Source organism: Netta rufina (genome assembly GCF_964035555.1).
Source record: "Netta rufina genome assembly, chromosome: 7".
Taxonomy (NCBI): domain Eukaryota; kingdom Metazoa; phylum Chordata; class Aves; order Anseriformes; family Anatidae; genus Netta; species Netta rufina.
The window spans coordinates 24557759-24575499 of record NC_140130.1 but is presented as its reverse complement, the minus strand read 5'-3'; the positions used below and the strand labels follow the sequence as shown (position 1 = coordinate 24575499).

Sequence of the window (17741 nt, the reverse complement as noted above, 5' to 3'; positions counted from 1 at the left end):
TCTCAGCACCTGCTGGGCTCCTGCTCCGCGTGTGGCTGCGTACAGAGCACGGGCAGGACCACGTCGAGGCCGGTCAGACACCTTGCAGCATCGCTCCCCTCCCGCCAGCCCCGCTTTTCTCCTGGCAATCCAGACCCTGGGTAACTCGACAACTGGTACTGGTTTTAAAACCAGAGACGTGTGTATTAGCAGATAAACCATGGTACAGCTTTCACGTGGGAAACGTTTCTATGGATAGCCTAGTTCAGCACGAGGGCGATGCGTGTCCCAGCTGCTCCCGGAGGACGTGGCCGTGCTCCCCGCAGTGCAGGGTACTTACACGGGATGCTCGCGAGGAGACGGCGCTGCTCCTTGCCATCCGCACCCACGGCCCTGGGCTGGGCTCTGTGGAGATCACGGGAAGCACCCCCGCTGCCCCTCACATGGAGCTGCCTCTTTGGTTTTCTTCCCTCTGAGCTGAACTGAGCCAGAGCCCGACGCCGGCAGTGCCAAAACAGCGTCCCAGCCTGAGCTGGGCCCTGAAGGCTGAGGAGCACCAAGGGGCGACGTCCGCAGGTCATCACGGGTGGCTCACCCCGCTCCCCCCGGGCTGCCTCCAGGTCTGGGGTGAGCGCACAGGGCATGTCCTGAGACCCCTGCTCTTGCCAGCTCCACCTGCACAAAAAGGCACTTAAAGAAAAGAAGAAAAAAATATACAATAATAACCCTGCGGTGAGGATAGAAGGAAGGAGGAACGGACCTGGAGCAGCTGACCCCTCTTCAAACAAGCCCAGGACCTGCAAGCCTCACCCCAGCCATGTCCCCTGGCACAGAGTTCCCAGCTCCTGCCGCCCCGTGCAGGTCCCGGTGTCAGACAGGGCCTGGAGCAGGACGCGTGTGTGTGTTGGGGGGCAAAAAGGGGGTGAGAGGAGCACGGCTACAGCTGGGAGCAGGAGAGGAAAGCACGGGGAAGACCCACACCACAGGGTGCAGCACCTCCTACCCTGCTGGCACCCCGTCTCTGCTCCTCACCCCGCTGGGACTCCCCGTCCCGAGCTCCTGTGCTTTGAGGGAGGAGACGGAGGGGACGGACAGACAGCGCTCGGTCAGCTCCGGGGTCTGCAGAGGGGACGAGGCTGCTTTGCTAAGCCCACCCGAGCCCCTCTCCGCTCAGCTAGCGTGCTTCGTAGCATCTCCACGTCACCACAGCCAGTCTCGTTTGGAGAAAGATTCTCATTGGAAAGCAAGAACATTCCTTCACTCTTTACAAAGATTTGGCAATACACAGAATTTAAAAAAAAAATAATAATAATAATAAATCATAGTTACAACAGATTCGGGTTCATTTCATTTAAAGGAAATTCAACCAACAGGAGTGTAAAAGTTATAATTCACAGTTGTGCATTGAAGATATTAGTGTTTAAAACGTCACTTTCAAAGAACTCTTGTGCAAAATTGTATTGACAGTAGAAACCATGGCTAGGTGCCCTCCCCAGGCCGTGGGGCCGCCGGCCGCCCCCCTGCCCGCGCCGGGAGGCCGAGGAGGCAGGGGAAGGCGGTGGGCAGCGGGGGCCGACACGGGAAGATGCAGTATCCTTTCTACGAGTCAAAGCCTTGCCAAGGTCTGAGGTCAAGTCCAACGGCTCCCAAAGCCCCCCGCTGGTGCCCCGCACCACCCTGATGCTGCGGGGACGTGGCACAGATCCGAGCCCACCTGAAGGCCAGCGGCGAGCCAGGGGAAGCGGCCCCCCAGCACAGGCACGGCCCCAGAGCCCAGGGCGTTTCCACCTCTGCCTCTGCAAACACCGTCCGGAGCCTCAGCAGCCATCCTGAGCTGGGCGCGGGACTCCTCTGTGTGTGTTGGCTCCCGGCACCAGGGCAGGGAGCCCCTGGCATTTGTTAAACAGTAAAACTGCAAATACCCTGAGAACAGGGAGACGGGACGCTTTCCCCTCCGCGGAGAGGACCAAGCCTTGCTCTTCAAGCTAATTAGTAGTAGCAGCTCCTAACCCCTCCGGGGCAGGTACGTGTTTTCCATCTGAAACACATCCATAAGCAACTCTTTTTCTGGCAATCGTTTCGCTTCCCGTTACTGGATCCGTACGAATGAGGACAAACAGTCATGCACAAAATCGCCTGGAAATTTTGGAACAGTGCAGCACGGGCAGAAGCAGGAGGTATTTGCTTTGGGATCACATGGCTTTGGTTGGAAAAATTTGGCTTTTTTTTTTTTTATTATTATTATTTAATGGAAACAGACACTAAAACAAATCCATCACCTGCCGTAAGAAGCAGAAGTCAGATCTAGCGAGCAGCCTCGTCCCCGAGGGGGAGCTGCCTTGGCTCGAGCCTTCCCTCCTGCAGCAGGTTTGACAACACAGATACTGCATCTCGCGTTCACCACCGCGTCAGACACTCCCGACAAACTTTTACATTCATCAGCGCTGGATAAACAGCGCTCAGACAGGGACACACGCTGCGACATCTCACCGCTTCGCCTTGGGAGAAAGGTGCAATACCCGCGGCTCGCTGGGAAGGAGCCGGGCTGCAGCCGGCCAGGGCTGAGCCCTGAGCTCTGGGTGCGGGCAGAGCACGACTGGAGTCTGAGAAGATGTTTTTTGGATGGGAAAAGTTAATAAAATTTAACGCAGGAGTTGAGTTTAGGGGCTCTGTTTTGTTCCCAGAGCTGCCGGCCCCGATCTCCCGCAGCGGGTATTGCACCTTTCCAGGCAGCAGGCAGCGAGCCAGACGGCGGGCACCGAGGGTGGGGACGTGTTAGGGTGCCTTCCCTGACCAGAGCGGGGCAGGCACGCAGGCACAGAGCTCTGGCAGTTGCTTTTGGGGCTGGGGGCTTCTCTGGGGGTCAGCTGAGGTGACCTGGGCGTACAGAAGGGAAGGGAAATGCTGCGTAACCCACGATGCCCGAGTCAGCGCTCTCTCCTTGTATCACATTTTGTTTGAGACGGCACTGGGAGGGGGGACAATCGGGAGGGGGGAGCATTTTTGTTGTGTTTTTTTTTTTTTTTTTCATTTGAGGATTTAAAATCCATCTGTGGGAGCGGGGAATGTGTGATGCACAACCGCCACGGGGTGCCTCTCACTTCCACCCCATCCGCACGCAGGTTTTTGGGGTGGAGGAATTGGTGTCTGCTGCCCAGCACGAGGCAGCTGGGTGGGAGGCTCTCTGCTCTGCTACCACGGTAATCCCTCAAATGGCTGTTAAAAAGGGCAAGAGAGAAGGAAATGCACTGAATCCGCTCAAAGGAAGGAATATGGCTGGGAAGAGCCCGGAAACAAACCTCTCCGAATCCCTGAAGTGCAAAACACTCGCGTCTGGAAAGTTTGGTCAGTTCTTGGAGAGGGCAGGATGGTCCCAGCTCCTCGGCAGAGCCCATCCTTGCGCTGGCAGAGGTTTGCCGTCACCTGGAGGATGTACTTTGGGCATAACTGTAGCAGCATCTTTCGTGTTAATACTAGAGATCTCACGGGGGTGGGGGGAGAGGGGCCGTTCCGTGTTATTTAACAAAGGCTGCACATCTGCTCTGGGTAATGGTGCACAGACCACTACAGCATGCAAGTGCTTAAAAGCTCGTTGTTGTCAGGTGCACACAGGACTTCACAATGCAACCGTCAGGAACTCCAAGGAAAAACCACCCCCTTAGGTCAGCACGGAAAACGACACCTGCCTTTCATTTTCACCAGACTTGCAGTTTTGCTAATTAACTCCTGCCCCCCCCAGAATCATCTTCAACACCCACAAAGGTTTTGGAGGTTACAAAATGGCAAGTGTTAACAATGCTTTTGTCCGTTTTACAAAGAAACCTTCAGAAATTCGAGGGATCATTAAATACCAAAATAATCGCTCCTCCTTCCCTGAAACTTAACTGGGAGAATGTAATAATACTCATCCCTTGACCCTCCAGGTGGCTGAAACCAGAGTTTCCTTGAAGCTTACTCATTCTTAGGACACAAATACATACAAGTACCAGTTACTAATTTCTTCAACAGGGCAACAAAAAGGACCAGAGAGGGGTGAAAAGAGGCCTAAGGACTTTGGAGCCAATTCACAAAATCACAACAGAGCCTATCTGAGGCTGGGGAGGGACAGAAACAATTTAAAACTCTGCAAAATACTTTTTAAAAACATGATCTCTCTTGAAAAAATAACCGGAGCAGCTTTTAAACTTCTCCATATGTGTTTGAGGAGGAAAAAACCCAACAAGGATCAAAAATACAGATAAAAAATAAACATGATTCTGCTTTGCAGGAAGTATGTTCATTGTTCTCAAGGGTGGCTCACCATTCCCAAAGTACACTTGGGGCTTTAGTCTCTCTCTGTCTTGCTCTTTGCTCCTTTCTTCCCGTTTCTTCCTCTTCTGCTCCCAGAACGGACGCACAAGTCTTTGGTCTCAGAACACTGGATGCAGCACAGTGTCGCAAGCACATACTAACGGTGTTCACACTCGGGGAGGAGGCAGGAAGGAGCGAGGGCTGGTCCTGCTGAGGAGATGGGATGGGTGGGTTGTGGGAGGTCAGCTCCTAGATGGCTCCTTCACTGTGCATACTGTGGTTGGGCTTGTTGTGAGTCACACAGTTCTGTTCGTTCAGCAGGTTTGCTGTCTCGTCCGGCAAACCGTCATGCAGCTCCGTAAGAGTCAGTTCGATTTTAGTGTTTTCACTGTCCGAGGACTGAGGTGTTTTGTCCATCCGGGATGCCATCAGGGCATTTTGGTACTGCTGTCTGGAGATCTGCTCCGAGCACGGAAGGAAGGAACGAAAAGAGCCAGTCACATTTTGTGTCTCCGCTGGACACGAAAGGAAAATGAGGTACCTTGCACACTTCAACCCCGGTTTACCTGGCATCAACTCCACTGCTATGAAACATCCCTGTGCAGAGATTTATTCCTGTGCAGAGAATTTTTAAACCAGACCTCCATTTCCTTCTAACCATGCACATTTTTAGGGCCCAAACCGGAGTTCAGTCTTTTTCCCTGCTTCAGTGAGCTCTGGGAGAGGCTTGAAAAGTCCCCACAGAGCTAGAGGGCAAGAGCATTGCTGCCCTTGTCTAGGGCACAAAATGCAGCAGGAGCTAGTTCCTTATCCTGGTACATAAGGGCATTTGATTCTAGAAAAGATTGGGGTCTCCACAGAGTCTAGACCTAATTAGCAACTCATGAAGTTTTCCCCTTCCTGCACTTAGCAGGACAGTCATGGCAGGAGCTGGCCTAGAGCACAGAGCATTTTGATGCTGCCCTTGGGGCACCAGGTGTGAGGAGGTCATAGTCCCATACTGCTGGATATGGTGGTATGGGGGAAAATCAAGTTTTGGTAGCAACAGAGCAGAGGGACTGGAAATAGAGAGACTCAGATGGGTCAAATCACTACTCTGAAAGCCAAATCTAAACATGCTCAGGTCGCAGCCCTGCCTTACAGGGTATTACCTGAGAAATGCCTGCGTGGCACAATGACAACGTGGCTGTTGAGTACCCTGCCCTACGTACAAAGCAGAGTGATATAAAAGGAGGGCTACAAGTCTGACTGCAGAGACACCAGACAGTTCAACACAGTGAGATTTGGAAGGACTCCGTATAAGCCAGCATAAGATGATCAGCTGCTCTGTATGGCAGATCAGCCGTGGAAATCTGTAGCAAGAATCACTTGCCCTGTAATAATAACTCAGCAACCTGAACCACTGCATTTGTCAAGTTTTCAATCAGAGACTGTACTCTCCTTTTAAAATTTGGCTACCTGTAGGTGTGAGACAATTGATTTAGCATTCTAGTATTTCTATTCCATTCCACAATTTCAATATTGAATTAACTTTGACAGGAGTTGAGTTCATGAATCATTTGGGTTGCACACAAAGAAAATGTGAGTGTGCACTTAATTTAAGAAAAGCATCAAGGTCAATTTCTGGCCATGGGACGTCAGCTTCCCTCGACTCCCAGCTGGGCTGGAACTGCTGCCAGCATTTGCTGCTCCTCAGCTCAGCTACATTTCCTTATCCCACAGGACTTGTGCACATTTCAGCGTGGGATGCACCATGCTGGGGGACAGAGCTGTATCCGTGCAGCCACTCACTGGTAGTGTGAGACATGAGCCTAACATCAAGTTAAGATAAAGATGAATGTCCAAGACATCTCTGAGCAGAGGGATGACAAGTTAGAAAGTAAGATCAAGAACCCCAAACTAAAACCAAAATCAAAAGTGAATAAATACTGGAATGAACACAAAATGTCTCGTCCTTTAGAAAAGGATGCTGTCAGATCTCCATTCAGATGGCTCCAAAGGCTTCACAAACTAAGTCTTTCAGGACTAAAAGCAGAGAGGGTGTTTTCTACTATCTCTCCCCAGGGGACCTGAAATCCAGAAATTTGTGTGACCAATCTGCTTACAGGCCTAAATAAGAGGAACACTGAAGACAAATCATTGGACAGCAGAGACTGAGAAAAAGTACTTTAAAATGATTTTCTAGTGGCTGTTTTCATAAGCCTATTTACTCATAGTGCTACAGAGCAATCTAGAGGGACCTCCTTTCCCCAGGCTCTCCATCCCATCAGCCCAGCCCAGCCCAGCCCCCCGCATTTTTTCCTGGGGCTTTATCATTTTTTTTTCCTACCTTGACAAACTGAATGTCTGTGAGTGCTTTCACTGAGTAGTCCGGGACGTACACTTGGAGGAAAGACGCATTCAGCTGGTTGTTGCTGCTCCCTAACGTCGGTGTCACTGCGTCGATGCGATCACTTCGGTTTAAAGAGTCTGAGTGATTCAAGCCACAGGGCCGAGGTGGAGACTTGTTTTCGGCTGAGAAATGGGCAAGAGCAAAAGACATCTTAAATCAAGTAGAACACATTCGAAGCCACCAGTTTCAAAGGGACATCATAAATCGCAAAGTAACACAGAGCATCTGCAAATACTTGACCTACTCTTACATAGACATGCAGCTAAACAACAAAATGACCCTGAAAAAGAGCATATTTTGAATCCAGAGCTAGTAGCCAACATCATGAGTAGGATTTAAACAAACCTGGTTTGGTTTGTGCTACGGTGGATGTGCCCTGTGCACACGTGGTCACAGTGCTCCTGCCGATGGAAGAGGCAAACTCCCAAGGCTCCATTCAGGAGCTCTTGATAGTCAGACCGTGCTTAATAGATTTTTTTTTTCTTAATAGTTTATAGTTGTAACTCCACACCACACCTTTCACCCACAGTCAGTCCCTGCTAACCCTTAGCCCATTTTATTACACCTGGTACCTGCAAATACTGCCTTGTTTCCTGGGTTAGAACAGTCATTTTTAAAAATATCAGAGTGATAGTGTCTTCAGTGGACCGGAGGACAGTCCACGTGATGATTGCTTCAGCAACGTTCCCTCTTGTACCCCCCAATGCTTGAAGGGAGAAAAACTCCATGAATGGGAGCAAGCTCCACATGGTGCACACCAGCCAGCAAAACAGGGAAAACAGTCCATGCTACACAGAAAAATCTGCGTCCAGGAGAGACATGGACAGGAAAGGAGTAAACTAGAGATACTACTTCCCGTCACTGGCCTTTAAGCACTGTAGGGTTTCACTTGAAAATCTTGCAGCTATCCCTTAAGAATGCGATGGGTCACAGTTCCTCCCATGTAAACGTGCTTTCAGCAAGCCACAGGCATTTTGCACCCCTAGCTTCCACCCACACAGTGACTCAGATGACAGGAGGACATGCAGAAATGCATCCTAAAAGAGATCCCAAGCATGTCTGCAGATGGGCTTCTCCCTGGGTGCACGTACAAAGATCAAAGAACGCTTTGGGACTGGTGAATTTTTGGATCTTACTGCAGTTATATTTCATCCATCCAGACCAAACAGTAACTTCATGGCATCTGTGCTACTCTCCACACGATCTCCATTCTCAGCTGAGGCATCATTTTCATATAATCTGAAGATACAAAGCCTCTGAGCAAATCAACAACATCCTTGTAAGTTTTTCAAATTTTATGATTTTTAAATATATAAAGTGGTCTAAAAAAAGCTCACTAAAATTCAATCCTACCTTTGCCATTTAATCACCATGAAGATACCTCTCTTGCCAAAATGACGTAGCCTGTTCCACATCTTTACATCTAGGCTTCCCTAAACCTAATGCTTTAGATGCTTCTAGATACATGACTGTGGATTACCAGCCCTGGTTTTTTATTTCCCACTTGCAATGCCACTGACGTCTTCTTTCCTCCTATTTTAGAAAAGGGAATGGAAAAATACAGGTTCTGAGAGCTTGGCAAATTTTCTGCCACTTCTGCACTATGAGGAATTAGTGCAGGTCCCTATGGTAACACCAAGCAGAGGCTTAGAGGGAAGCACTCAGAGCCCTGCAAGGTTTTCCTCAGTACCCATTTGCCATCTTGAAAAAGCCACAACAGGCTGCAGGAACTGCTGCCAGGAGCCAAACCTCTGTCTGCACATGGGGCTTGGTGCTCTAAGCCTTTCCGAAGAACAAGCATGAAGACTGAATGAATTTGTCCTGTCTTTCCCACCTGTGTACACAAAATCTGGCTGTGTGTGACAGGAGCAGCATCACTGCTGTTTGGGATAAAGGCTTCCATCTGGAACAGCTTTCCACTGGCCTGACTCCGATTTGCCCTCTGCTTTCACCAGGTGTCTCACAGTACGTTACTAATAAAAAGCTAAGGACAGAGAGCTTCGTGACAAAGCAGATTAAAATAAATGGACAAAAGGACAGAACAAAGAAATATGACTGCTAAAAATAAGAGGGAAAGGACGTTGCTTCTGGAGCCATGTACAAGTCGGTGGGGAGAAGTTACTGCAGAAGGGAGGACACAAAGGGCTGATGACAGACGGAGCAGCAGGCAGGCCCGTGTTGGCAGAACAGCGCCCTGCCAGATTTTTTCTACCCCAGTTTTCCTCACCCGTACATACTGGGCATTAAGAGCGCAAACCACAAGACAAATATCAAGACAACCATATTACCCATTTAGGGTTTAATAAGAGGTTCCTTTTTAGAAGGACCCAGCAGAAGGCCTGGGTTTCATCAGAACTGGCACGACATTGTCATAGTGACCAGGCTCACCCCATCAGTTCCTTTCAAAGGAGATTCTTCCCATTTTTATTTTCCATTACTGATTATTTTTTTTGATTGGGACAAAAAGCTAGGAAAATATGCTTGGCATTTATATTGGGAACAATTTGCATGTGCAAGGTATACACTTATTTGGAAACAGAAAAAAAGAAAAAAAAAAGAAGACCTGGCAAAACAAAAGAACCAAGCTAAAAAAGATAATCAAAGCCACCGAGCTTAAAAGAAAGCCATCAGGTACTTTAATTAAAGAAAGATTATATTTTTCCCCCTTCTTTTAAGTTTAGCAGCAGGAAACTTTAAAAGGGCAGGAAAAAATCCCCTGCAGGGCAACAACCTGTAGTTTGTTTGGAAAGTGCATGAGACTAATTTAAGGACTGATGGTGAAATACAATTTCAAAACTGAAAAAAAAGAAAACAGAAAAAATACAGGAAGCAGATGGTGAAAGTTTATGAATTGCATGATATGTACTGACGTTTAGATGTTTCACTTAAATATGCATATCATTATCTTGTTTGCTTTTAGGTCCAGGGAAAGACACATTTCATCTGAAAAAGAAAACTTCAAAGGGAAGAAACATGTTCAGGGTGGCCCAGATTATTTTAGGATTCTGTCGTTCCTACGCACTCTCCTGGTGGGTCTCCATCTTTCTCAACTGCTCTGTGCATGCAGCATCTGCAAAGCTCAGTTCTTGACCTTTCCCAATTTCCAACTTCTCAGCCACATCTCAGAGCTCATTTTGGCCCAATTTGCTCGCTCCTTGGTCTCCACTCTCCGAAGGGATTTTGCTGTCAATCAACTTGTCATTCAGCGAGGAAAGGTCTTGAGCAAAATGGGAACCAAAACCCACAGGAGCTCCCTCAGCCTTACTGCACATTCCATTGCAAATCCATCCACTCAGTAAATCTCTGTACCAATTCACAGCATTAACCTCATTGAAAGAAAATTTAAAGCTTCTGAGCACTTGAAATGGCCAGACTGTATTCAAACCATAGAGCTAGCCCGTATGAGAATATCAGAATTCTCTCATTAAAGGACTTCTCCTTTTAAGGCAGTTTAAACATTCTCCTCTGCCAAATGCATTTTCTTCAGGAAATTTTTAAGTTCTTAAATCTCAGCTTGGGAGAGGATACCTTCTTTTAAAATCTCCCTTCCACCAGTTGACATACAAGAAACAAGAACAAGTGCACATTACCAAATACATTTTTCTTAAATGTGTTTTCAGCTCTTCCCATCTGGATGACTCCTTCACGTTGCTACCAGTTACCACAAATGACAGTTCAGGATACCTACCTGCGAGGCATAATTCTGTGCTGGACTTCTCCCTAACGAGCAAAGGGGTCAGATAAATACAGACTGCAGCTGACTTTTTATGGCATCAGGGCAGTCACAAGAATGGTGAAAATAGAAGCATGCGGATTTACCTGGAGAACCTGCTGCTAACAACTCTGTTCTGCTGACAACAAAGGTACGAGACAGGGACAAGGGAACTAGAAGAGGGAGAGAAAAAGGATGAGATCACGACCAGAAAGGCGGCAGCTATCCACACTCGACAGGGGAGGGAGCCAGTTCACACACTGAAGAACTAAAACCAAAAGTGCAAATCAACTGTGGAAAAGTAAAGGGTTAAAATAAACAACAACAACAACAACAAAACAAAAAAGACAATTAAACAGTTTTAGGAATGAACCAAAGAACAAGCCTGTGGAATTACAGTGAACAACTTTCACGTGATAGTTTGAATGGTCATCCAGTACGGAATGGTCCAACAAGGTACACCCATTTTTAAAACAGTTCAAAAGGAGCGGTGGTGCCCACTCCAGCCTGGAAGGCAAAGAGTTAAAACAACCAGAAAGCTTTCATGGGTGCAGTTCCTTATTGGAATAAAATAAAAATAGAAATAAAACCAAAGGACACTCCAAGTTTTCGGTAACAAGTCAAGCAAGCTTGTGATTCTCCAAGCTCATCCCTACCAGAATGGGTCAAGTACTGCTTGTCATGTCTGTAATCCCTCCCCAGCTGTAGTTAACGAAAGCTTCACTGATTTGTTGTTCAATTTTTTGAAAACATGCTTTAATCTCCTGTTACTGGCTTCATATTCCAGGTGGGGAGAGCAGGCACATGACATCTCATCAGGAGATGGGGAAGAACAGTTTTCCCTTGTTCTCTAAGGGTTTATACTCTAAATGAGCTTTCATGTCTACTTAGAGCAACAAGAACTACTTTAATTTTATGAGCTCATCCTAACAGAAGTCTCTTGATGCTTCAAGACATCGTAAAGCAATTTCTCTCAAATCTGGTGAAGAAAAAAGAAAAAAAAAACAGCAAAAGGAGGGGTTTGCTACTGGTAAAAGCCAATCAACCACACGTGAGCAAATCCAAAGTTGGCCAAGTTTAATTTAAAAAAATGTACATGCTTTAGTTTGACAAAACCAATCCAAGATGGATTTCAGGGCAGAGGCATGAACAGGGAAGCCAATTGATCTCACAGGACTTGGGGCAACTGGCATGGTTGCAGGGAGGGTTAGCAACATGAGAAGGAAACACAAGAACATTCAAACTGAACAATGCCGGCAAAAAAAAAGAGATGCCACAAATGATTTCCGAGCTTAGGTCTTGGAGGAGAGAAGTGGTCGTGCCTAAGCCAGCTCTGTTTGGCCCATATTATAAAACCTGAGCTTCAATGGCAAAGAAACAGCAATGTGACCCAGTTGTACACACATACACATTACGTATGATTCATCGTGAAGACTGCTGCTACTGTACAGGTAAAATCCACCCAATGGTCTGCACACTTCCAAATCTGTCAAGCCTCAGAAGGTACAAGTGAGATCGATTAAAGCTCATGTAATTAAGGAAGAATTACTCTTTCTTTAGCTCCTAAAAGAGAGCCAGTAGAGGATTGGTAAAATGGCAACACAGAGCTACCAGCTGCTCCTCAGACTTCCATGGGAACTGCTGATGTTTGTCGAGTTTAATATGGCTAAATTCATAACCTACAAAGCAAGTTTCGTTCCAAAGCCCATTCACTGGTGTGCATATACATAGGTACACATACAGAGAGTTCCCATTAACCTACTATCATAACAAGCTGCCTCTCAAGCGGAACACGAATCTGCTGTGCCTCTACACAGAAGTGATTTCTGCATGAGAACTTCTCCTTGAGGTGACAGGGTGAGCAGATGGCCTATGCCAGCACTAAGGCCCCAGTTCTTCCACCAGGGCTGGGGATGCCAAACCAAGATCTCTGTGATCTAAAAGGTGATGCTGCTGGCACTGAATGACCAGGTATGGCAGCGAGTGCAAAGGGACAGCAGGATGACACCCACTGGAGCACTGAAGCATGCTCCTGGATGATCATAAGGCAGCTCCCTGAGTTGTGTCTGTGAGATGCTGGGTTGTGCAGCTACTGTTTGTGCACTAGGAATTCACTCCTGTCTCAGCCTCAGCTGCCAGCTCTCCCTCTTGCTGATCTCCCAGTTACATCTCTGCACAAGCTACAGGAACAGTCTCTTTTCCTTGTCCCACTGCCCTCGTTTCCCTCAAAAGGCCTTTAGAACCAACACTGGGTAAAGCAAACCATATCGAAACCAGCAGGTTGTTTGTATGCTACACCACTAGATGTCCCTCTGCTACTAATTATTTATTCTGATTAATTCAATCCCTGCTATGCTACAGTGAGAAGCAATACAAAGCTCCCAGCCAGGACCAAACACCTCCCTCACTAAGGCCGCTGTGTTCATCCTCTGGGAGCCTGAGGGCTCAGCTTTCAGAGTCAGCACTGCCACGAGTGTCAGTGCCTCCCGGAGATGCTGTGCCAGGCAGATAGTTTTGCTAGCAAGGAGCTTATTGTTTGCATCGGCCCCGCAGGACACCGTGGGGGATGCCCTGCGCAGCCCCCTCCCGCCACACGCACGGCAGCAGGTAGGCTTGTGCACGAGTGCATTCCAGAAGCAGAAGGTAAGAGGACATACCTGGCGATGCTGTGAGGGCCATCACCCCATAGTAGGAAAAAGCACCAGCTTCAAACTTCATCCCCTCCTTCCCAGCCTCCACTTCCACCTTCCCCTGTTAAGGAAAAGGAGAGAGAGCTGCAATTAAAAGGGACCACGGGTCTGGAGGCACAAGACCAGACTTGAGCCCCAACAGCTAGTTTGCCCTGATGTTACTAAGCTGTGTCATGGTCCCTGCAGTTTGTAAGGACTCCTGAAAAGGGATAGACCCCGGGGGCAAAACACTCTTGTTCTGCTCTTTTGTGGTTGTGTGAGTCCCTGCAGAGGAGCAGGGCCCCCATGGCAGCTCAGGGTGTACTACTGACGTGCTTCAAGGGCTGCCAGGCTGCGTGTCCCCAGTGTGAGTTAAAAAATACTCCCCCAATATCACAACAGGCTTACATGGGGGACCACGGTCATCTGGGGTCTTGAGACACCTACATATTTGGGGCTGTGGCTCACATGGACAGGAAGCCCCCTCTAACACAAACACAGGAAATGGAGATGGGAGACAACGCACGAGGAGGCCGTCTACTTTCACCACTGAGATTCCCACAGAAACAAAGCCCTTATTCCTGAAGCAGCAGTCCTGGGGCTATTTTAGTTTTGTTGGTTTCTGGCCGTTTTACACATTCCAGTGCCCTTAAACTGTGAGCCTGTTCTTTTGCAGAGTCTTGTCTAGAAGGACCCTCAGTGCTTCCCAAGCTGTACGCCACCATCCTACCAGGCCATGCACCCATTTCTGATGTGGTCTGCACCAAACATTTAACATCACATGCTAGTATCACACAAAGGAGTCTAGAACAGAAGCTACACTATCAAATGTAGCTGTAAACATCCCAATTATCTGGTATGTAACTAGGAGGAAATAATTGCCTCCTTAGTGGGACCTGGCTTTCACCTCCATCTTTACTGATACTGTACTGAGAGTTACAGTACAGAACTGCAGGAAGAAGAGATCTCAATCACCTTTCAGGCTGAACTACACCAAGGTTGGTTTTTCAGGCAAACAGCCTAATTACCTGCAATGCTTTCCCTCTGGCGAGGCTGGGAAGGGCAGACTTGATACTTGTACTAAGTGAATCGAGCATCACATCTACACAATCAGATGAAAATAAGTCCAAAAGATTTTATTTCTATGTGTTTATTGTCTTAAAAGTTATTTAAACTATTTAAACATGCCTTTAATTTTACAACACTGTACTGATGCAGAAAATCATGCAAATGAAATCAGCCTGCATAACACCTGATACTAAGTCAGTTTTCCCAACCATCCCAGATCAGAAAGAACATAAAATCGATCTAACAGGAAGAGAGAGCCTGGCTCACAAATCCACTTTTCCCTGCTATCACAAATAACCTCTTCATATAATCCCTCTGAAAATCAATTTCACTCCACAACACCAATAGGTAGCTTATTTGTTCATTATAAGCTTTCCAGTAGGTACAACTTGGTCACCCAGGCCAAGACTGGTTATAAACGGGGCTCTCAACCCACTTGTCACTGCTGGTTATTTACCAGCCAAGGCCAGGTCTTCAAAACACATACACAAGAAACCCAAGTGGGCTTTGATCTTCACATACAGTCAGTCTGGGTTAGTAGCTAAACAAATACAAGCTAGTAGCTAGCAGCAAGAGTGTAGCTTCAGTTCCAGCACTGCTGCTCTGTCAGCACACACGGCACTTCCCGGAGGTGGCCGTAAGAAGGTAAGGCATGCCTGGCATAGTCACAGCAGCTGGAAAACCAAGAATTCCCCACATGTGCAATCTGATGTGAGCTGCCCTGTTTAAACACATGCATCCACGGTTTATATTTCTCCTCTGCTTAATGCCCTGACATGAATTTTGAAAGAACAGAATGACAGAAACAAATCTCAAACCGCTACAGAAGAACTTCTCAGTAGCTAAAGAAAAACTCGCATAAGGTGACCTTCCAACTAAAACAGTAACTCTACAGAGATTAAGTTGGTGAATTTAATGCACAGAACATGTTTTTTGTTCTTGTATGCTTTTACTGTGAAAGGTATTCTTGGTAGCTCCGGGTGAGAGAATCTGCCCAAGACCAGATATTTTAAGTAACAAAAGCAGAGTATTGATCTTCGTCATCCCTGCAGAACCAATGTTACCATTTTTATAGTGTGCATCTACCACAAAACTCACTTTTCCAAATGCATTATAGACTTAGCACACTGTTTTCACTAAATATTTATTGACTGGAGAGTAGCTCAGAAAGAACCAATTGTTCTTTTAGATTGCACATGTCCTCCACTTACAGCTTTGCAGCATTACCTCATCCAGAAGCATTATCTTGCCTCTGGAGTATTTTAGATTGCAACAACTCAGCACGTAAGAAAGAGCAGTTAAAGAGCTACCAGTGGCTCCTCAAACACTTAAAAAAGAAAAACAAAAAACAACCTAATTCTTTTCTAAAATAGAGGCATGTTGAATCCACAATACCATGTTCTAGTGCTTTCTTCATTGTTTATCACTAATGATGTTTAATCCCCCTGACACCCATTCCTTTTTTTTTTTTTAAGGCAAAGGTGAGGAAGATTTCAAGCCCTGTGTTACAACTTCAGCTACAATGCCTCTGTTTGTAAACCAAAACTCATTTCAGTTGTCCAGGATAGACACATAAGCACCTTTCCAGCAAAATGTTCCTGCTCAAACAGTGCTAGAATGTAACAGACCCTAGGAGATAATCAGCACTGAAAAGGAACCTGTAGTGAACAGAAAGCAGTCCTTCCACACCCCTTAGGGTGGCAATCTAAAAATCACCCAAATGCAACTTTCTCGGGGTAGGGCAAGAGCTGAGGTGGCAGGGCGCCCAGGGAACTGCAGGGGCTGTGGCAGGAGGTGGCAGGGGTTCAGTAGATGGCGCAATGGCCCCACTAAAACCTGCATTTAGCACACCACCAAAGGTGCAGGCTTCAAAATTGCATGGAAAAACGCCATCTTTCCGAACTGTCAAACTCCCCATGCCTCCTTCCGCAAACCAAAGAATGCATTTGTGAAGCATCCTGGCCAAGCTCAAACCAAAAAATACATTTGTAAAGCATCCTGGCCAAGCTCCTACTGACATGACATTTTTTGTACCCGTTTTCCAAGCAATGCTAGCTGTACACAAGGATTCTTTTGCACTGCTGATCCTAGTAATACCTAAAGCACAAATAACTTCATTATGCAGTGGGAAGCACTGTCTGCCCATCACAGCAGAGTGAGCTCTTCAAGTTGGTAAACTCATAAAGAAGACTGGAGCAGTTACCACAAACCATAGCTTCAAACCTATGGTTGAAAGAAGATAAAATTCAACGAGAGAGGTAGCAAAAGCAGTGTGTCAGGAGATGCATGATACTGCACATAGCAACATAATCACATGTCTGACCTGTAAAATGAGAATGAAGTAGTCGACAGGCTTGTTTCGCTGGTAGAGGTAGTGTTCTGGGGCTTTCTTGTTCTTCTCGTCGTATTTCAGCTCCTGGATAACGTTGGGATGTTTTAGCAGCCTGAGAAGGATCTTCTCCGACATCTGGGATGGACCAAAGGCTTCTACTTCTATAACAAAAGATACAACCTGGCATTACACTTCATATGCCTGGCAAGAAGTTAGCAATACTCGTTAATAAGCATTTGCCTATAAAAGACACACGGATGCAGAGAGATCCATTACGGAATTGCAGGCTTCCTGTCTTTTGAGACTGTTAGATTTGTAAGGGGAAAAAACAGGAACGCCTCAACCTTCATTACTGCAGTATTTTTCAAAACAACCAAAAACCATGTCCATCTGAAATGGAAAAGAAAAAAGGAAGGCAGTCTTGCCCACTTGAGAGTGAAATCACAGTCGAATAGGCTCATTGGAGAGTTGTAAATGGGAAGAGCTTTACAACTGGGGCACAGAGAACCTTTGAATGCACTTTTTCTTTCCTCAGAAGGTATTAAGTTACTGCACTTTTTGCACTCTATAAAAAAAAATCAGAGTTTGGGGCCTAGAAAGTTGCTCTAGATAGATGCTCTACATAAATCAAAGACAATTTGGGCTGCCAGGGTTCACATGGGAAGAGTTACTCAAAGTGAGACACAGTGCAGGTCAGTTCAAACCACGTGGGATTAATACCTGACACACAGAACACATTCCCTATCCACTTGCTCTTCAGTCATCAGTGTTCCCAACAGCAGCTGCTTGAGGTGAAAAAGCTTATCCTTGTGTGAGAGAGTTAGGCCGGGGATGTCGAGATAGACACATGCAAATTGATAAGCTTTCCTAACACCTTTCAGAACAGGACCGTTAATGACCCAGCACCTTTCATCTGCTCCAGATACTATTCTCAAATTAGAACAGAGAAACCAAAACTGTAGCTTTCATCTTACTTAGCAGTGGCTTCACTGCCAGATTTAAGCTACAAAATCCTTTCATCCACAAAACAAGCAGAGACGCAGCACTGTAAGACTATGTTGAGAAGGTGCTTAGGGAACTCCACCAAGTCTTGTACAACTAGGTGAACAACGCTTTGCTTGCTGTTAAATCCGCGTCTTCCCGTTGAACTGTTTCCTTTCACCAAGGACATGCTCACATGCACATGAGCCGCAGGAGTCCAAGCCTTTTAAGGATTTACTGTCCCTCAGCTGAGGTGTGAAAACCGATCACGCACGTGTTTCTTTTAAGTCGCAGAGGCAAAATAAAGCACGAAGGCGG

General features: G+C 46.8%; 1 protein-coding gene across 1 annotated transcript in view; it reads right to left on the bottom strand.

Moving 5' to 3' along the window:
• Window positions 1-2021: 2021 nt before the first annotated feature.
• CNNM2 (cyclin and CBS domain divalent metal cation transport mediator 2) overlaps window positions 2022-17741 on the bottom strand; it is a gene marked incomplete at its 5' end in the record, with an annotated part of 110565 nt that continues 94845 nt past the window's right edge. The window contains 5 exon segments of the mRNA XM_084289696.1: window positions 2022-4728; window positions 6599-6783; window positions 10481-10546; window positions 13031-13124; window positions 16434-16601. Coding sequence (XP_084145822.1) covers window positions 4519-4728; window positions 6599-6783; window positions 10481-10546; window positions 13031-13124; window positions 16434-16601 — 723 coding nt within the window. The 3' untranslated portion in view covers window positions 2022-4518.